The 21,183-nt window shown below is 45.2% G+C and overlaps 1 protein-coding gene across 4 annotated transcripts in view; it reads left to right on the top strand.

The window, feature by feature from the left end:
• The window catches only part of PEMT (phosphatidylethanolamine N-methyltransferase), a 37,762-nt gene extending 18,268 nt beyond the window's left edge, over window positions 1-19,494 (top strand). For all 4 annotated transcript variants that reach the window (XM_087878713.1, XM_034441534.3, XM_034441533.3 and 1 more), the window contains 4 exons: window positions 1,042-1,187; window positions 6,196-6,307; window positions 14,683-14,757; window positions 17,262-19,494. In XM_087878713.1, coding sequence (XP_087734839.1) covers window positions 1,042-1,187; window positions 6,196-6,307; window positions 14,683-14,757; window positions 17,262-17,310 — 382 coding nt within the window. In that variant the 3' untranslated portion in view covers window positions 17,311-19,494. The remainder of the gene's footprint in view (window positions 1-1,041; window positions 1,188-6,195; window positions 6,308-14,682; window positions 14,758-17,261) is intronic.
• Window positions 19,495-21,183: the final 1,689 nt, after the last annotated feature.

The following is a 21,183-nucleotide window of genomic DNA, read 5'->3' as shown; positions in this document are numbered from 1 at the left end:
TAGGAAAGCATGGACTTCCAACTCTTTCTGGTGCAGGAGAATAAGGCAATAACGTGAAACCTTAACTTTTTACTTTTATATAACAATATACACTAGCCATTTCTATAACAACAGATGTATCTAATCAGTAAGAATCAGAAATAGGAAAATCATGAAAGAATTCTGCTGACTGCTGAGTATGAAACACAAGCCCAGTTTATAGTCACATCAGACTCAATTCTACACCATTTCCTCCTGGTTTGGAAGTTTTTCACAATGGGAAACCACAGAGTCCGTTTCTACCTGTTTCCTGGGGTGGGCTTGGGGCTGTTTGCTTCTCATCTTGCCAGAAGGAGCCCCCCCCACCTCACGTGCTCTTTCATCCAATATTTGTTTTCCTTCCAGGGATGGGATAAGTGCAGCACAGAACACCTGAGTTTGGTGTTAGTGTCAGTCTGCTGCGTTTGGAGAGGGAGGGAGACAGAAAGAAAACAAGCCATTTGCACTTAGCAAACTAAAAACAGGGCAGGAAATTGAGTTTTCTGTTTGCCAGGGCAAAAATGCTCATTCTAAAAATGCTGCTTCTGGACTTTTTGCTGAAAAAAAAGAGAAAAATGAACAATTGATGGGTTTGAAGATTAGAAAGGATTGCTTATGGAAAGAAGGAAATTACGATGTAAGCTTAGAGAGAAAAGGTAACATTTGAATGCATTTATAACCGCTATCAAAAAGATTGGAAGCCCTTCCTTCCTTCCTTCCTTCCTTCCTTCCTTCCTTCCTTCCTTCCTTCCTTCCTTCCTTCCTTCCTTCCTTCCTTCTCTTCTCTTCTCTTCTCTTCTCTTCTCTTCTTTTCTCTTCTCTTCTCTTCTAGTTCTACTTTCTTTCTTTCTTATTCACTCTTCTATCTTACCTTCTTTGCTTCCTTTCTAATATTTCTATTGTTTTTATCATTAAAAAGTCCTTCAGTAAAAGCGTTTGTAATTAACGGAGTCCTCCAGCCTGCAGCGCTTCAGGAAGGCTTCAGTTGTCATGTCAACAATATTTCTTTTTCATCTCTTGCAGCTTTGGAGAAGCGATGAAAGGTCAGCCTAAGCTGCCACTGCTGGATTGTCTTTTGGGGTACTATGCCAGCGTGACCCTCATAGCAGTGGGCATCCTGTTGGTGACCTCCAGTTTCCTCGCATTGGGGTTTATTGGGACGTTTTTAGGTAAGGTCAACCTGACTGTAGCTTGATGCCAACATTCACCAACAGGGTTCTCCTAGATGGATACAGACAGTCAGACAATGTTCTCCCAAGTTGCCCCAAGTCAAAGCTGGTTAACCACGGGACTCTACAAGGGAGGTCCAAGATATAAAAATGGCAGCTCCTTTGTCCTGGATGGCTGTGGATACACCACCATTTATGCCTCTTTCTTTTTTCTTTCTGCCCCAATACATAATATTGAAGTGGGAGGTTTTAGGAAATCAGTCCAAGATTGTTCAGTGAGACTTGGCTCTTCATGAGTTCATAGATGTGTTCACATCACTTTCTTGATGATACGGAGGTGACTTTAGAAACATAGTATTGTAGAGTGGGGGGGGGGGGACACCCAGGATCTTCTACTCCAGTGTTTCTCAACCACTTGAAGATGGGTGGACTTCCAACTCCCAGCCAGGCCAGGGAAAGAAAGACTAGAACACAATCTTTCCAGCAGCCAACACCCTGATAAGCATGGATTAACACCAGACAAACAATAAAGCAGAAAAGAGTACCCTACGCAAGGAACGACCAGTGAGAAAAACCACATCTTCACCAATACTGGCAGTAAAGCCATCATAAAGTTTCCCAGTCTATTGAGTTGAGGAATTCTGGGAGTTGAAGTCTACCCATCTTATATCTCTCCAGGGCGCTGACTGGATAATTCTGGGAGTTGAAGTCCATCCATTTTCAAGTGGCCAAGCATTTTGCCAGCTTCTAGAGCCTCTCTCTCCAGTATGCAAAAAAATCTCAAGAACCCACCAGGAAAGGCCTTCAACCCCCCATCAGAGTTTTGTGCTGGGCTACATCTTCCATTTTCCCAATCTACTCTTCCTTGGCACATCTACTTGGGGTCTCTCCTCCAAATACTTACTAAGCCAGTCCTGCTTAGTTTTTCAGGATCCACCCAGGTCTGCCCGGTGCTTTGAATCACCCGGTGGGGAGTACACCACCCTGGCCACAAAACGTATCTCTCCTCCCCCTCCCCATTTTGTTTTGCGATTGCTAGACCAAAGAGTTGGGTCGGTCTCATTCCGCAATTCGGGACGGCGTGTTTAAATAATCCGTATGTTTAAATAATCAGATGGTTATTTTCCTGGAGCCTCCAATGTAGGCTACGGGGTTAGATTGGCACAGAATGATTCACTCTTGCTAAACAACGACTCGGTGGCCTTCCCATTTCCTTCACAGTAGGGGCAGTTTCTCCACAGCCGAAGACTCATACTTGGCTGGCCCATTTTCTCCCTTTGTGTCTGTGTGTGTGAATAAGTAAGCAGCCAGAAAACTGCTTGACCGACATTTTAATCCAATATCCAGGCCATAGTGGATGGGGGGGGTGGGCAGAGCTGTCCTTAGAATCCTAGGGGGGGGGGGCAGAGCTGTCCCTAGCACCTCAACTTTTGGAGATTTACTTACTTGATTTCCCCAAGGATCGTACTCTTTGATGTGGTGAGAAAGGAAGCTGTATCTTGTGAACGTAGGTCTCTTCAAGTTGTATCATTCTTCAGCTCCTAGGACTTACTCAGCCCAGTAAGGTTTATGTCATGGTGACCTAACCAATTTCCGGTATCAGTTAGAGAGGGAATTTAACCGAGGAGGAGAATGCTTCGTACAATGCCCCACATTTCCTCTTGAGAGACCAGAACAGCTGCCTCAGACCATGGTCTAATTCAGGGTTCCTCAACTTTGGCAACTTTAAGTTGGGTGGGCTTCAATTCCCAGAATTCCTCAGCCAGCATCCATGAACTTCCACTCCCAGAATTCCCAGCCAGCTGGAGACTTGGGCCATGCATGTTGACTGAGGTCCATGCATGCCAGCTGGGGAATTCTGGGAGTTGAAGTCCATCGCTCTTAAAGTTGCCAAGGCTGAAAAAATTTGGCCCTAGTAGATCCACTGTTCTGGTCCCACTATTAAGGCCTCTAGGACAGGGGTCTCCAACCTTGGCAACTTTAAGACCTGTGGACTTCAACTCCCAGAATTCCTCTTCAATTTCAATTCTGGAAACTGAAGTCCACAAGTCTTAAAGTTGCCAAGGTTGGAGACCCCTGCTCTAGGATACCTTGACCTGGACCAGATCAGAACTTCTTGAACACGGAAGGTCCTATTTTGTCTCCAGGAGTGTCTGTTAAGGGCCAACTGCTCTGCATCTGGCTTGTCTTCTGTGAAGGCATCCAAGTAACGTCCTCCATGATATTTTGTGGCAGGAAGTTCCGGTGTGGCAATGCATACTTGAGAACACTTGAGGCCATCTAACTGTGTCCCTCAGAATTATCAGCCACTGCTTCTCTTTCCCAACTCTGGACCTTTATCAGTCCATTCTGGATCAGGATCTCACCACCAAGAAGGAATCAACCCGTTTTTTGGTATGGATTTACCATTAACCCCAAACTCCAAGGTGAAATGGCCCCATACAGACTTCCTGTATACATTGCTCCTGTGAGGAGCAATAAAATTATTTTCTTCAGCAGGAACTATTTCTCTCCTGATTCTTCTGTCTCTGCCATGTCTTCTCGCTTGACCCTTTGCTTGTGATTGCAAGATTCTCCCCCTTTTTTATATCCCATCCAGATATCGCTACCCCTCCCCCATTTTATCTTGTTGCTTTGCGATGAATTTCAACAAATTCACAAGCTTCTTCTGCGGCTTTTTGATTTGCCCTCCCATAAAAGGGGAAAGTAATTTTCCATCTGTCTCTTCCTCCAGATGGACCAACACAGCTGTGTGCAATTTGGAATTGAGGGAGGGGGGGCCAGAGAGAACAGAGAGAGAACAAAAGAACAACCCCAGCGCATATAACACAAACACAAATCCATAGTAACTTTATTTCCTTGGCTTTTTGTATTCCTCGATATAACTTCGAAAGAGCCACCTATTAATCGGTTTTACTGCAATTGGGAGGAGGAAAGGAGAGGTGCAAGGTTTACAATTCGATGGGGTGAAGAAGCCATTCCCCAAACATATGTTTGTGTAGGAAGACGTAACATTGTGGGGATAGGAGGGCCATTTTCCCATGATAAACAGGAATGATGTGGTCTCCCTTGAGAGCAAAATGCCTTTGGCCCAGTTGATTGCAACCCTTGCAGGAATTAGAAAGTTCCTACTGCTTTTTTTAAAAAAAAGATGACCCCCCCCGTTCTTTCATCTCCCACCATTCAGACCAGATGATCTTCCAACATTCCTTAGGACTAGTTTGAAACATCTGGAGGCTTCAATCGATTCCATTCAGGAAAAAAAACAACAACCAAATCCTGTGCCCTTTTTAAAGCATGACTTAATGAAGTTGAGTCCAGCTGGAAAGGAGATGCATCTTCTGCCTCAGTCCACTGTCACAATTCTTCGGTCCAGAAGGATTGCAATTTTGGAGGAAGAAGACTTCTCCTCGGTTGGATGTCATGCTAAAAATAGAAGATTGTAAGCAGTGCCCTGCTGGATTGGAACTCTGGCCCACCTCGTCCAGCAGTCCGTTCTCTCAGAGGTCAACGGAGCTGCCTAAGAAGCCCACCAGACTCTCAGCAGTGGCCTTCAGGAGCAATCCTCCTACCATCAAGGCTAAGACCGGCTGATACCCAGGATCTCCATGAATTGGCCCAACTCTTCTTTTGAAGCCAGCCAAGCTGGCAGCCAGCACCGCTGAGGACCACTAATCCAGTAGTCCTTTCTCCAACAGTTGACCAACGTACTGCCTAAGGAAGCCCACCAATCTCTCAGCAGGTGGCCTTCAGAGGCGATCTCTGTGTCCTCAAAGCTGATGATCCCCAGGACTTCATGAATTGATCCAACCCTTTTAGAAACCAGCCAAGCCATAACGGTTCCTGATGGGATCATAAGTTCACGCATCCTCTGTCATCCACCACAGTGTAGGAGACAGGAGAGAGAGAGAGAGAGAGAGAGACAGACTCCATGTCCCTCAGCTCTGATTTAATACTAGCGAGCATTAGATTCTGGTTTTGCTTCCTCCCACCTTGATTCATGAGAGGAAGAAGTGCCTGACCCTCATTTGGGGGCTGGCAGGGAAGGGGGAGAAGAGGCTCCAAGAGTCCTATCAATCCATCTTTTCCAAAAAGCCAGGACGGTGGGGAAAAAAAAGCCTCGCCTTTGGAACAAAATAAGTATACAGGAACACAACCGAATTACTTTTGCAGGACAAAGTGAGTGTTACACTTCTAAATTGTTTTTAAAAAAAAATTGGGGGGGGGGGAAAGAATGTTTTTTTAAAGTTATGGCTCTTTGCATGAGTCATATCAAATACAAACCAATTTATTTGTCTCCTGGCTCCCTCTTTGAACTATAGTTGACACTTCTTTATAAAACTCGGCCCTTAATTGCTGGTAACGGCATGTTTCAAGCACCAGTGAGCAGAGCGCAATAATTTATTAGTAATCGGTACCTGGGTCAGATTGGCAATTTCCACAGCTTCCTACCATGTCAAAAAGCCATTCTGGAGCTCTCGCGAATGAAAATATCCCACCTGGAATTTCTTTTTCTCTCCCCTCTCTCCCCGCTTCCTCCCATGATTGCCAGAGGCAGCTTAGTGGGATAATGAGATGGAAAAAAAATGGTTTATCCACCGGTATGATTGTTCTGTGTGGCCTGACAATTTCTGCAGCCGGCTGAGTCATTCTGAGCTTGTGTGATTTGTAAGTTTGTGCCAAGCTCCAAACCCCTCCCCCCCAAAAAAACCAACAACAACAAGGGAGGCACGCAAAGTTACTTCTAAGCAGCTTCCTTTATTGTTCCTCGCCTATAGACAAGTCTTGGTTGCGAATATCCTGCCAAGGGCCCAAACAGCAGGGATGGGAAAGGACTTTTGCAGTTTCATTGTGGCAGTAGACTTCCAAGGTCAACCTTCTCCAGATCTTTGTGTTTGCTGGAATTATCAATGCCACCCAAACTGGTTGCTGCAGGAAGAGGCCTCTGATCTGATCCAGCGAAGCGATTCCTTGATTGACTCAACGGTTTGTCGTCTTTCCTTTCTAGGTGACTATTTTGGCATTCTCATGGAGACGAAGGTGACCTCCTTCCCCTTCAATGTCACGGAGAATCCTATGTATTGGGGTAGCACCTCCATCTATTTCGGATGGTCCCTCATGTAAGTCCTGTCTTCTTTTTCTCCTGCTTCTTCACCAGGCAAAGGTTTGGAACCCTGGAAAGAAGTTATGTTTCATTTCAATTTTTTTTGCAACCCAAAACCGTAAATGAAAAGAGTCACTGCTTGCTCCCGGCATTGATGTAAAATACTTGACTTTGCTGCTTTGAGGAGATGACGGCTTTCCCTATAAAACACCCCAAATCACAATACAGGTGTAAATCTTAACAGAATAATAAGAGTTGGAAGGGACCTTGGAGATCTTCTAGTCCAACCCCCTGCTTGAACCATTTCAAACAAATGGTTGTCTTTCAGACAAATCTCTTCTTGAAAGCCTCCAGTGATGGAGCAACCACAACTTCTGGGGGCAACTTCTGTTCCACTGGTTAATTGTCCTCATTCTTAGGAAGTTTCTCCTTAATTCCAGGTTGCTTCTCTCCTTGATGAGTTTCCACCCTTCCATTGCTTCTTGTCTTGCCTTCAGGTGCTTTGGAGAATAAGTTAACCCCCTCTTCTTTGGGGCAGCCCCTCAAGTATCGGAACATCATGTCACCCCTAGTCTTTTCTTTTCGTTAAACTAGACATTCAAGTCCTGAAACTCTTCATCGTATGTTTTAGCCTCCAGTCCCCTAATCATCTTCGTTGCTCTTCTCTGCACTCTTTCCAGAGTCTCGACGTCTTTTTAAAATCGTGGTGACCAAAACTGGATGCCGTATTAATTTAATTTAATTTAATTTATCACATTTCTATGCCGCCCAACTCCCAAGGGACCCTGGGTGGCTTACAACAAAAGTAATGCGACAATGAACGTAGAAGTGTGGTCTTCTCAAAGCCTTACAAAGTGGTACTAACATCTCACATGATCTTGATTCAATCCCTCTGTCACCCTCTCTTCCTCCCTCACACCCAAGCTTTGGATGGAAGCTGCCAGCTGGGTAGGCAGAGCCGAAATGGGCCCAAAGCCACACATCCTTTGAAGAAATAACTACCCATGGAATCTGTTCGATGATCGGATGTGGTCTTAGATCGGGTAGGGAAGGAGATCCCTAGATATTCGCCTGATTTCAGTGGGTCCTCCACACCCCTCGTCAAGCCAGGTTTGGGTGAGGCCGTGTGTCCCTCGGAGGAGAGGGAGCAAACCAGGATAGTGGTGGTGCTTCAGAGCTCCAGCCTGAATGACGCACAACTTCTGCTCAGATACATCTCTGCCGCTTTAATTGGCCACTAAATGAGAGCTGCGATGAGCTGGCAACAGAGCTGAATGGCTCTCCATAAAGTGGGGATGGAAAACAATCCCCGAGCCAAGAAAGCATCAGAGAGGAAGATGGAGAGACCTCTCAGCTCCTCAAGGAGAGGCATTTAGGCGGTGATGCGCAAGGCGCTCTTAACAGCCACTTCAGAAGTTGAACGATGGCCAAGAAACGATGGTCTAGGAGGACCACAACTCCGCCTGCAAGCCTGCAACTCTCCTAAGGAGCTGGCGGATAAGCATCCTTGTGGCTCATCGTTTTCCTGGTCTGAACCCTTTTTGCTTTGCTTTGTGGCCACAGCATTCTTCTCCCTGTCCTTAGGTGGCCATTTGAAGGACAACCGTCCCTTTTCCAAGACGGCTCTTCCAATTAACGAAACAAAGGCAACCGTGGGCATGCACGACTACGCGAGGCTGCTAGGAGAGGAGCCTGCAAGTTCTGGCACCTCAAGGTGCCCATCAGGCGTGGCCTGGCTGGAGTGGTGGACAGGTGGGTAGGCCACCTCCCCCCCACCCCCAATTTTTGGCAGAGCTTTTCAGAGACGTTTGGGGAGATGAAACGATTTTGTGGAGGAACTGCTAGAGCTGTGATGGTGAACCAGTGGCACACGTGCCACAGGTGGCACGCAGAGCTGTCTCTGGGGCACACGAGCCATTGCCCCAGCTCAGCTCCACCATGCATGCGTGCGTGCCTCCTGCCTCCTGCCGGCCAGCTGGTTTTCGGGTTTCTACCACGCATGCATGGGGGGCATGTGGGAGACATGTGTATGCGCAGGGAGGGCAGGGGGCATGCAGGAGATGCACACACATGTGTGGGGGGTGGGCACATGCACGCACAGGGGGCGCACGTGGGGGTCACGGGTGCTTGTGGGGGGGTTGTGGGAGCATTGCATTATGGGTGTGCGTACACACTCAGTGCCGAAAAGGTTAGCCATCCCTGTGCTAGAGGCATTCAGTTTCCCCTCAGTTCCCCCAACCCTCCTGCAGACGTGAATATGGCCAATTGTTCTCCCTCTGACTCGCTCTCTCTCTCTCTTTCACACACACAAACACACAAACACAGACCTGAAGAGATGTTAACCCCTATTATTCCAGCACCATTCGGCAAAATCTCTCTGGCGTTGCCAGCTTCCAACCGACTCTGCAGTAGCCTCTCTTGGTTTGAATCCAGACCTAGAAAGGGCAACATATATTCATCTGGAACCCTATTTTCCCTTCTTCCTGCAGGAAATCCCACCCTGGTGTCACGGGGGACACATGAGCTGACCCCCCGAGTCTAATTCTTCTCAGGATTAGGCTTCCTCCCTTTAAGCTACCCCTCTAAAGGCTCCGTCAGCCTTTGCAAACATTTTCCCACAGTCTGTGGCATTTCTGGGCATTCTTTTCCCAATGTCGTGTCCTTTGGATCAGGCTTATTGCGAGCGGCTTCTTTTTCCAACGGGAAAAAAAAAAAGAGTAGACGGTCATGTTTGGAGAACTTGCGGGGTTTTCGAAGCGTACCTAAGCCTGATGTGTACATGGGTTTGCAAAAAGAAAATTAAAGGAGTGAAAATTTAAACCAGCTCTCCGTCCGTAGCCCTTCCCTCTGCTGATTCAGAGTGAAACGCTGTGATTGTGTTATAAAAGCCACACTCTCCTCTCAGTGGCTACCTCATCGCTGTCTCCATGACATCTGAGCACCAAGGCTATTTCCTTCCACTTCACGAGAACATTTTTTGCTATGACCTCATGAAAGGGACCGAGGGAACAGATCAAATTTCCTGGCCTTAACCTAAACACACCCGGATTGATACTAAAAAGCCCAGCAATAAGCATTTTCCCCTTCATAAATGTTGCAAATTTAGGACTGAACGAGACCTGACCATGGGATGATTATTTGCATCAACCGTTTCCTAGTTTGAAACAGTTCTAGCAGGGCAAAAAAATAAATGCATTTAAGAAACTCAACGCTTTGAGGTTTTTTTAATGGCTACTGGTTGTGTGCTTATTGTAGGGGCTGATACACAAAACAATGCATGAGACCAGAAAAAAAAATTAAGACTTAGAAAACAGCAGCTGTTTTTTTAAAATTCACCTGCATGCTTTTGGAAAGTCTGGTCAAAGAAATAATTTAAAATTTATTTGTTCCTGGTCAAACGTTCCTAAATAAATAGCATTTGAACTGTAACCCTGGAAATTGAGGGAAAGATGCATAGGCTTCTTTGGCTGACATTCTAATTTCTATTTGCCAAATAAATCTGCAAATCCGAGTGTAATTCTTTAAAAGTCAAGTTAAAAGTTCTGCAATGAAGTTTTCCAAATGCAGGGGAAAAAAATTGCCGACAAAAGTAGTCAGATAAGAAAAGTCCAAACAGAAGTAAATTGAGGAAAAGTGAGTTCCAAAATGCTTAGATTTCCTTGTGCATTGGCATAGATGAAGATAAGAAAATATTATATGCAGATGTTGCATTGAGTGATTGGAAAAACCTAAGAGGAACTGTTTTTCTGTAATTCCATTTCTTAAAAGAAGACCTGGACATAGTCATGAGATTGATTGCAAGTTTGCTCCTCCAGACTGGGAACCCCAAATGGGCTGGGGTGGAATTAGCACTCCCCATATGTTCCCTGTACAAGGGGCAGAAATCTGGATCATATATCTGAAGGACCGTGGGGTGGGGCAGGCTGAGCCAAGGACCTCCAAAAATTGTAGAGTCCCCCAGTCTTCAAGCAATGTTTTTTGGAAGCCAAAGGCTTCCCAGACATCTATCATGGTTGACCCCCTTCTGCATTTTACTTATTTGCTGGTTGTTTGAAAGTTGACTGCAGGAGGAGGAGGAAGAAGAAACTGGAGCAAGAAAAATGGAAAAGCTTTGAGTGCTTTTTTCTCCTCTTAGCCCCGTAGGAAAGTCTGAGTGTCCCTTTTACGCAGTCTTCCTGTTGACAGCTATTTTTTTCCCCTTGAAGAAGAAGAAAATCCATGTTTATTAAGGGGTCTGAAAATGAGCTCGCGTATGGGGAGAAGCGTGATTGAGGACTAATGACTCAAATCTATTACAGAGCCGTATTCCAGAAGTTTAACTGAGGCTATTTTAATCTCTCTTCCACTTGCTTTCCTCTCATCTTCCCCCTCAAGATGGAGCTCCATAAGGTCCCCCAGATCGGTTTAGGCTGCACTCCAAAAGCAATCTGTTTAGAAGGAGAGAAAAGTGGCTCTTGAGGTCCTCCTTAAATCATTCCTCCGGAGTCAAACACAGTAATTCCACCTCAAGATCTAGGTGACTTCGTCTCCATGCAGAGATGAGGTCAATTTGAGGTTCCACTAGGCTTGCTAGAAGCTCTTTTATTGTGTGCGAGAGACAGTAGGTGTTGGGGAAACAAAAACTGGTTAAGACAATACATTTAACAAAATAAGAGAGCTGGAAGGGACCTTGGAGGTCTTCTAGTGCAGGGGTCACCAACCTTTCGGACCTCAGGGACCACTAAATTCATAATTTTAAATCCCATGGACCACTAATATGATCTGCCTAATGACTGGCTGGGTGGGCGTAGCTAGGTGGGCATGTGACTGGGTGGTCATGGCCAACTCAATGTCACTCACGTCGAGGGTCTCCTCGCCGGCCTCTACTTGCCCCTCCCCTCCCAGCCCCTGCCTGCCCGGGCTCCTTAGGGCCCCAACGGGAAACAGTTGCTGGAGCTAAGCAGCCACCACGAGAAAGAGTTGGAAAAACAATTGGCTCAGTTCAAATTGGATCTGACCAAGAAGGAGGCTCAGCAGAAGCACCTCACTGAGGACTAGGATCATAAGCTTTCCAAGCAGAGGGAAGACCTGCGGGAGTGCAAGGCCAGGTACTGGCGCCTGGAGGCTCAGTGGGCTGAGATGGTCAGCCAGTTCCAGGCTATGATGCAGTCCCACTGGAGCAAGGTCCTCCAGATCTTTGCCACCAGAGGCGCTTCCCTCCAGCCTTCGCCCAAAGCTGAAGCAGACCCCAAGTCGGAATTTCTGACCCCCTCTGACCCACACAAAAAGACCCCAAAGGGGGAGACTCTCTGCAGCAACACAAATGTTCATTGCACGTATCCGGCCCAGGGGCCATAGTTTCAGGACCCCTGATTTAGTGCAATATAAAAAATGCAAATATTTTTTCTGTGGACCACCAAAATTTTCTCGTGGACCACCAGTGGTCCACAGATCACAAGTTGGTGACCACTGTTCTAGTCCAATCTCTTGCTTGGTTGTCTGAAATGGTATAGAGGAGGCTCTACACCATTTCAGACAACAGACAATGGACTCTTCTTTAAAATCTCCAGGGATAGAGCACCCACAATGGTTTAGCTTCAACCCTCTTTCAAAGCTTGGCTGGAACTTAAACCTGCAGGCTGGATTGCAATGAATGAAGCAAACTCAAAGCTAGAATAAATTCTGATCTGCCATATACTGTATATTGAAAAACATTAAGAAGCCATAATTATACAATTCCAAAGACTGCTGGGTGCTTCAAGAGAAGGACGTCTTTATGGAATCCATTTTTTTGCACTCTTTCTCTTCCCCATCTGGAGGGCCCAGCGCTTTTAGGGAGGACACCAGGTTCCCACCAGTTCTTTGTTGTCGCAGCACTTAGATTTACGCTCATGCTGTTCATCTCCAATGGTTATTATGAAAGTCGCACAGCTGGGGCATCTTCTCCATTACAGGTTCCTCAATAGATGTTTGATGACCCCCTTTTCTTTCGGCCTGCTTTCATAACTTGGCAGTGGAATGAGGCCATCCTGGAGTTCCCTACCCCTTTGGTGGCTCAATAATCTTTGAAAATCTCAGTCACCTCGATGTTTGGCTTCTTGGGAGAAATGGATCGCCGTGGGTGAATTTGACAGAGGAACCAGAAAATGAATCTTTAATCCTCAGCATTGTATTTTGAACCATTGTTTAGATGAGTTGTTGACCGATTCTGTTTTTTGCTCAGTAGGGTTAGTCCATCTGATCTTCACTCCTTGGTGTTTAAATGTCCTCTCTCTCAGCGTTTTCCAGTGTGGCATCTGTGAGACTGGACACGGTCACCCACTTTACACCAGAAGTTGTGCCACTCACCAAGCCCTCCTTAGCTTCTGCTTAATCATGATCATTCATTTCTCCTTTGGTCATTGACCTATTTCTTCTACAGTTAAGCCAACTCAGGTTAGAGGGGGGGCCAAACGGTTGAAGGTTTCCTCCCTACACATTTCTAGGAGGGATTAAGGCAGAAACAACATCATGAGTTAGTCTTGGCTGAAGAAAGGAGCAGATTACGGGGAAGTGAAATCAAAGCTGGTTGCCAAAATTGTCAAAAGATTGTCTTGGGAAACTGGTTGATGCCCAGTTAGACTTTTGACTGCCTGCTCTAGGGTGTCAAATTGAATAATAATGCATCACAAACTTAAACCACGTTCCCACAAGTTTCTACAAATCCTACCTAAGTAGCAATTTTGGGAATTAAAGATAGGATTTGTTGGGTGCCCTGCCCCCAAGCAATTGTCTCTTTGGAGGTTAGACGGGTTGAATGAATTTACCGGTACTTTTGATCCTATGGAAATTCTCAGTCATCCAGGTTACGGTTGTCCCAAAGACGCTTTTTTCAAGAGCTTCTTCAGCTCTGAAGAAACTTCTTGGATGAGAAGCAAACGTCTTCAAAGAGAAACCAGAAAGTCCAGTTGCCTCTTGAAAAAAGCGTCTTTGATCCATTGACCGTTCTCCTGGAGATGGTTCAAAAGCAGTAGCCTAGCTTAAGATATTTCGGGGCCAACTTTCTGAAAAACACCAAGGCAATGTAGAAGACAGCAATGCAGTCTCTTAAGCATAAATAATTAAATCAACATTACTCATTAAACACCAGATGGAAAAAAAATCACTGCTGGGAATTTAGGAGGCCAAATTGAAGAGATGTGTCTGCTCTTGTTCTAAATTGCTAAGTGAGCTGGGACCCGTCTGAACTTGGAAAAGAGACCTGAGGGGGAGGGAAGGAGGCCAGCTCATATTGTGGCAAGGATTGTCTAATTTGAAAGCCAGACCTGAGCCATTTACAGGTTTAAAGTTGGATCGGAGGACGTGGTGGCCCTCTAGCATTGTCTGGATTGTCTCAGCACTGCAGGAGGTTCAGTCAAGCAACATATGTAAGACTACCCAATTGTCTCCTAAATGTGGGTCCTTGGTCTTCTCGGAGCTTGGTTGTTCTCCTGCAGATGTTTCACATCTGCAAAAAAATGTTTCACATCTGCAAGAAAGAAACCAAGCTGAGGGAGCACCAAGGACCCCGTAGTTTTCCTCCTCCTCTCTGCAGATCCCACTCCCTCTTAGTACTGATGATGCTACCTAGTTGGGTCATGAAACATCTGTTGAGAAAGCAGCCAAGCTTAGAGAACATCCCACAGTTCAACCCTGAGCTACAAATATTCTCTTCCACTGGTCTTTCCTAAATAATCAGTCAACCCATTGTTCCACACACTGATAATCATCTTTCCATCATTTTCCACCACAGAGAGATAGAGGTCTATAAAGCTTCAGGAGTTGGATGATAAACCAATCTTGGCAGAATGTTGCCAGGAGGGCTCATTATTGTGGGGGAAAAAAAATCTATTGGCCCTAGCTAAGTCCATTGGGTGGTGGTCTTCCTTTGGAGACCCATCTCAGCCTGTTCAGCTTTTGGTAGTTTCTCATGCCTGTTCTGACCTCAGCCTACATTTTTGCCCTGGATATGGGGAGATCTCTGCTCAGTTGTAGCCTCTCTCCGCCCCCTCCCCATCTTGTATAACCAACTTCTTCCAAGCCGTCATAATCTCCTTGCTTTGTCCTCGTAGCTCCATCTTCAGTGAGCCAAATCACAGTACTTAATACAGCCAAAACTGCTGACACCTACCCATCCTCCAAGACTTGATGGAGTTATGACTCAATTAGGTCAGGATAAATATTATTATTATTATTATTTTTACGATGTTGTTCTTTTTATGCAAAGAAGCCAGCAACTTTTTGACCAGGTGATCTAGTTTGCTTGTGGACGGGCAAGTTCCCAACGCAGGTAATGTGGGGAGGGGGACGACACGACCTCTGTGTCTCTCTTGCTGACTCAGCCTTCTCTTCCCTTCCCAACTTTTGTTCTCTCCTTCTGCCTTTTCAAATCAGGAACGCCAGCCCAGTGGGTCTCGTCCTGACCGCGGTGGTGACTCTGTGCTACGCAATTGCTCTGCTCTACGAAGGGTGAGTTGCCTCCATGCGGGCTGAAAAAAATAACGAGGCATGATTTCATTTCAGGGAACTGTGTTGAGAAAGGGGGTTGTGTTTTTCCCCCCTCCTCCCTGCCCTGTTCAGTTAACCTACTTGCTGTGTTTTCCCAGCAGACTTAATATAAAGACGAGCTATGATTCAGAAAAGTGGCTTGGTATTATCTACCCTGGTCATCAAATCTAGAATTGTTCTCCAGATGTTTTTACTGGCATTACTTCCATAATACTCATCCTTGGACGTGCAGGTTGGGGTTGATACAAGATGTAGTAGGGAACATCTTACTTAGAAAAGAGGTTGCCATCTCCTGCTCTCAGAATACTGTTTTGGAATGTGGTTGTCCACACACCTGGAATCCTGCATCCAGTTGTGGTCACCACATTACAAAAAAGATGTTGAGACTTTGGAAAAAATTGCAAAGAAGAGCAACTAAGATGATCGAAGGCCTGGAGACCAAGACGTATGAAGAATGGTTGGAGGATTTGGGTTTGGTTAGTCTAGAGAAAAGAAGGACTAGGGGGAGGAGGTTATCGCAGTCTTCCAGTATTTGAGAGGCTGCCATAAAGAAGGGGGGGCAGTTTATTTTCCAAAGCACCTGAAGGCAGGACAAGAAACAACGGATGGAAACTGATCAAGGAGAGAAACAACCTGGAGTTGAGGAGAAACTTCCTAACTGTGAGGACAATTATCCAGTGGAATGGATTACCTTCAGAAAGTGTGGATGTTGGATCACTGGAGGTTGTTAAGAAGAGACAGTCACTTGTCTGAAATTATATAGGATCCCCTGATTGAGCAGGGGGCTGGACTAGAAGACCTCTAAGGTCCTTTCCAGCTCTATTCTGATTCTGATTCAAGCAGGTGAGGAGAAAGTCATTCTTAATCTGCTGTATCAGACCCTCCAGCTCAATAGGTTCAGGCCCATCTTTTGATTTTTCTCCCTTCAAATGATAAACTTGTTTTGGGCCAATGAGACTGAGGAATACTAGAAGTTTGGAGAACCGAGGCCGTTCCCATGCCAACACCTGAGGTTGTTTTTCAGAGTTTGAATCGAACAGGTGGACCTGGGTTGGGCCAACCTGGAGCTGATGTTTCGTTTGGTCAATTGAAACTCCTGATGGGAACAACCCACCAGTGAGAACATTTATGACATATATAATGATGTGTGGTCCAACTTTTCCAAATAACCTTGTGTTTTGCAAGTTTCATTGACATGTTGATGAATTTACCCACACGTACCTAGAATAAGCCTCTCCAGCTGTGTTAATTGTATGTCAGCAGTTATGGATATTTCCAGGTCATTCATTCAGAAGTGATTCATAAAAGGAAGGGGAGGTTTATCTTGAGATCTTCTGAGCCACATGTAGGGCCTGGAGATGGCCACACGCCAGCTAAATGCCAATCAAGAGCGGGACAAGCTGTTCTCCATTGAATCGTTTACTCTTGATGTTTTAGGATGCTGTAGAATGTTCAACCCTGAATTTGAGTTTAGTTCCACTATGGGTTCTGTCTTTTAATCAAGCTGAATTGATCAATAACTTCTCACTGATCAATGCCAGGGAGATCTCACTGACATCAATAGTGGAACACCAGTCTAACTAATCAAGGAGAGAAGCAACCTGGAATTAAGGAGAAAGTTCCTAACAGTGAGGACCATTAACCAGTGGAAGAGCTTGCCTTCAGACGCTGGGGGTGCTCCATCACTGGAGGCTTTTAAGAAGAGACTGGACAGTCACTTCTCTGAGATGGTATAGGTTCTCCTGCTTGAGCAGGGGGCTGGACTAGAAGACCTCCAAGGTCCCTTCCAGCTCTATTCTATTCTAAATCACAGAAAGTCCAGTTGTCTTTCAAAGAAGCACCTTTGGGACAATCATGACCTGGATGACTGAGAACCTCATAGGTATTTAAAGCATAAATGGTGACTGTGTGTGATTTTTATGGAAGAAGGTTCCCAGCATTGACTCAAAGGGACCTCAGTAGAGAATGGAGGACAAGATCCACGAGAACTTTACACCTTGGAGATCCACCTCCCTCTCAGCATGATCAATTGAGGTTAGAGGTTCAATGGGTTGGTCCTTATGAATTCCCCCCAGTGACAGATTGAACTTTTTTTTTCTGCTTACAGTTTTTCTTGCAAGAGGGACATTAAAGAGACTGAAGGAGGACAGAGGTGGAGATCTCCCTGCCTTACCAGTCCTTCTTTTTCAGTGAGGATGACCTCTTTGCCCATGGAAAAAAGGAAGACTCTAGGCCAGGGTTTCCTCAACTTCAGCAACTTGAAGCTGTCTGGATTTCCGCTGGGGAATTCCGGGAGTTGAAGTCCACACAGCTTATCGTTGCTACGGTTGAGAACATTGATCTTGGTGGGATGAGAGAGGCAAGGCGAGGGGAGTGGGACCTCTGAATGTTCACCTCTTTTTTCTTGTTCCCCTTCCCACCAAACCCTGGTGCCCGTTCCCTCCTCCCCCATCTCCCTCTCCTAGGCCTTTCACCGAAGAAATCTACCGCAACAAAGCACCGAAGAGTAAATAAGGCCATACTACCAGTTGCAAAGACCTCCTCAGTGCTGGGATTGCTTGGACACAAAGAGCTGGCTTGCTGGTGGCTCCAAGATGGGACAATTGGATAGGATGGGAGAACTTCAGCAGCCTGACTTCTGTCGCATTCCTCAAACTCCTCAACAAATACGCAATAACCACACAAACAGGCCCCATTTTTTTTTTCCACGGGAACGCCCAACTCCTAAAGGAAAGACTTCACAAACACACAGGCCAAGCCAGGCACAGCAAGGGAGCTTTCGAATGCTTCGCCCCGGCTTTCAGCCGTTTCCATTAGCTACGTAATTCTGGATGTTTTGATTATAGGCTGGAGAGCATTGGAAAGGTGGCCCAGGCAGGAGACCCTGTGCAGTTTATGTAAGTGGAACCGTGTAGAGAACACGTACAAAGAGAGAGACTGAAACAATGAAAAAGCACAGAGTGTATACATTCCTTGAAAGGAGAACAAAGCCACAAGGGTGCATATGCGCTAATGCTGCTTCCCAGTATTTGTGGGGGAAAGGGATTGGATGCTTCAGCGGGGAGGCATGGACTACCTGTGAATGTGCAACATCTGTATTCACGCAACGTACATACAACTGGGAACTCAATTCATCCATTTTCTGGATTGGCGCCATGCCTTAGATCTCAAGGTCACCAAAGGGCTGAGATTATTCAATATGCAAAGCCATAAACAAACCCTAACCATGTTGATCACAAATCAAGGTTAGTGTTGTTTTTATGAAGGCATCTCCTTGGGTCATGATCTGACCTGTTTAAGCTTGAGGTGTTCTTGGTGCTCTCTGAGCTTGGTTGTTTTCTTGCCGGCGTTTCGTGGCAACATTGGGTTTCGGGACCCAACTAGGTAACGTCATCAATGCTAGAAGGGAATGTGGTTTGTGGCAAATTTTGAACAGGGCTGCTCTTTAAACAAAAAATGGAAGATTCTCTCTGGATAACCAGGGATGTCAGGAAGAAGATTGAAACCCAAGTTCTCCAGAATTTGGTAGAAAACAGTATATTCACATTGTATCTCCTCCGTTGTCCCTTAGCTGAAATACTGCACCTCTTTGAAAGCTGTATCAGATGAGTTTTTCAGTTTTGGGGTTTCAGATACACCCCCATTTATTGCTACCACTGCATTTTCTTTATATGTTATAATGTCTTAACCTGAAAGCACCTTCTTAGCTTTTGGACCTCACCACAGATGGTGTGTTTTCTCAACAATATTGGTGGACTCTTGCAGCCAAAGCAACTGTGGTTTAGTTTTTGTGATGTTCCAGAGAATGTTAGATCTTGAAAGCATATCCATATGGATAACCATAAGCCCCAAAGTGTTGCTTTAGCTGCTGTGGGTTTTACTCAGATATTTAGGAATGGGTCAGATTTAGCGGTATGGTTGATTAATCTTAAAGTGATCATTTCTGGAAAAGGAACAAAAACAGCAGTATTTTTTTCATCATTTGAAGAGTGCAAGAGTTTTGCTACACATTTTTCACCCTCATCCATGATATCCATCTCCTCAAACTTCTCCTGAGGCTCCAAAGACAGCTGTTCTTCAATGAAGGGAGAATCTGATGAACAGATTCGAAGGGATGTAGGTTACTCACTCACTCCATCTGGCCTGGATTCTTGACCCATGAAAAATGCTCCGTTGGTGTCTCTCTAAAGAGTGGTAAGTGGTAGAGAAACTGGTGGCACCTCTGAAATCCTTTGAAGATCGAAGAATGGAAAGCCATCAGGTGAACTAAGCACTTTCACGAGGTTTTCTTTTTATGCCCTTATAAATTCCTTTTTCTTTGTTCTCCGTTACTATCATTTTTTTGCTTCTCCCAGCTATCACGAAAACGTCGTAAATTCCTTTCACCTCCCATTGTTTTCAAATTTTTCCAAACAATCTCCAGATACCAGCTTCTGAGAATTATATAAATTCCTTCCATATCCCTCTCTCTCTCTCACACACACACACACCTGTCCTTCCCAAGTTTGACTTACCTGGCCCAGCAGGAGCTGAAGAAGACATGTTTTATAACCCTCATGTTGGACTTGCTATGAGACAATGTTTGGGCGGTACGTCACACGGATTTTAGGTCCTTATCTTTCACTGTGTCCATAATAGTTGCATCCCAAGTGCCTGCAGACAAAATACCATTTCAAAATAAATTTCAAAAGACAAGCACAACAATCTCAAAGGCAGTTTATTGGTATGCATTCCTTCTTTCGGCTGGTTACATATTGTCTGCTGCCTGTCTTACTTTCTTATCCCTATTATTCATAATTATCTTTCTTGCAAAGGAATATTTATATTTAGAGTCCTTTTCTACAGCCACTTCTCATGTATGCTGTACCCATAACAACCGAACGAGCAGAACTACGCTGCATTATTCAGGCAACGGTTACCAGACTGTCAATCTGAGTTACAATAACGGGTTTAAATTTGTTCTTTTATTATGAAGAGGAATTTTCTGGAAGGAAAACAAAAATATGTTGTCTTTCTTGAACTGTCTACAAAGACAGTCCCAGTTTTATCTCAATTTTCCCCCCTGTTTTATCTCTCTTTGCCCCAGCTTTAAAAGAAGCATGATTCACATTTTGTTTGCAATAATGGCTTCTCCATTTTTAAACCATTTGTCCTTGGCCTCCGTAGCCACCAATTGTCCAATCTAACCTATTTTTTTTTTCTGTCTGTGGCTTGTAAACAGGCAGTGTGAAATTTGGCATCCCTAAGCTTTCAGAGTGGACTTGATACTCTCCAAAAGATAATCCCAAATTCTACTGTATTTTATACACGAATGGAGAGGAATTGGGTCATTTTTGTTCCATTTAAATGCAAATGACATCTCTCCATTTTCCTCCTGCCACCAGTAAACCAGCCACAGGCAAAAGGCAGCCTGCTGCCCAGAACAAAGTATATTGCCCATGTCAGATATAAATGCCAAGCCACTAATATTACAAAACAGGGAAGCTTTATAAACTCTGTTTGATAAATGAAAGTCATCCCTAAATTTGATGCAATTCAGATCTTTGGGATGGAGAATAATTCTTAGTCCTCCTACAATGTTATGCTCAACCCTAAACCACAAAGAAATCCTATTTTGGCTTAACTGGAGGAAACCCAGTTTCTACTTAACTTTAACAGTAACAGGTTCGAAGGGACCTTGGAGGTCATCTAGTCCAACCCCCTGCTCACGCAGAAGACCTGTACTAGGGATTTGAACTGCCGAACTGCCAACCTTTCTGATAGACCACACCTAGAATACCGCATCCAGTTTTGGTCACCACACTATAAAAAAAGATGTGGAGACTCTAGGAAGAGTGCAGAGAAGGGCAACCAGGATGACGAGGGGAATAGAGACTAAAACATATGAAGAACAGTTACAGGAACTGGGCGTGGCTAGTCTAGTGAAGAGAAGGACCAGGGGAGACAGGAGAGCAATCTTTCATCAATATTTGAGGAGGGGGTCAAGCTATTCTCCAAAGCACCTGAAGGCCAGACAAGGAATAATGGATGGAAACTGATGAAGGAGAGATTCGACCTGGAAATAAGGAGAAATTTTCTGACAGGGAGAGCAATCAACCCATGGAACAGAAGTTGCCTTCAGAAGTCATGGGAGCTTCATTACTGGAGACTTTCAAGAAGAGACTGGACTGCCATGTATCAGAAATGGTGTAGGGTCTCCTGCTTGGGCGGGGGGGTGGACTAAATGACCTCCAAGGTCCCTTCCAACTCTGTTAATTGCCCACTTTGCCTCTTGTCTCCATCAAAACATGGTACAGCTCAAGTATCGTGTCTAAATCAGGGCTGTTGGCAACTATAAGACTGACTGACAGGAATTCTGGGAGTTGAAGTCCACATGTGTTAAAAGTG

Source organism: Pantherophis guttatus, chromosome 14 (assembly GCF_059756535.1).
Source record: "Pantherophis guttatus breed Tessera chromosome 14, ASM5975653v1, whole genome shotgun sequence".
In the NCBI taxonomy this organism is placed as follows: domain Eukaryota; kingdom Metazoa; phylum Chordata; class Lepidosauria; order Squamata; family Colubridae; genus Pantherophis; species Pantherophis guttatus.
The sequence above is the reverse complement of the archived record's forward strand: the minus strand, read 5'-3'. Positions and strand labels throughout refer to the sequence as shown.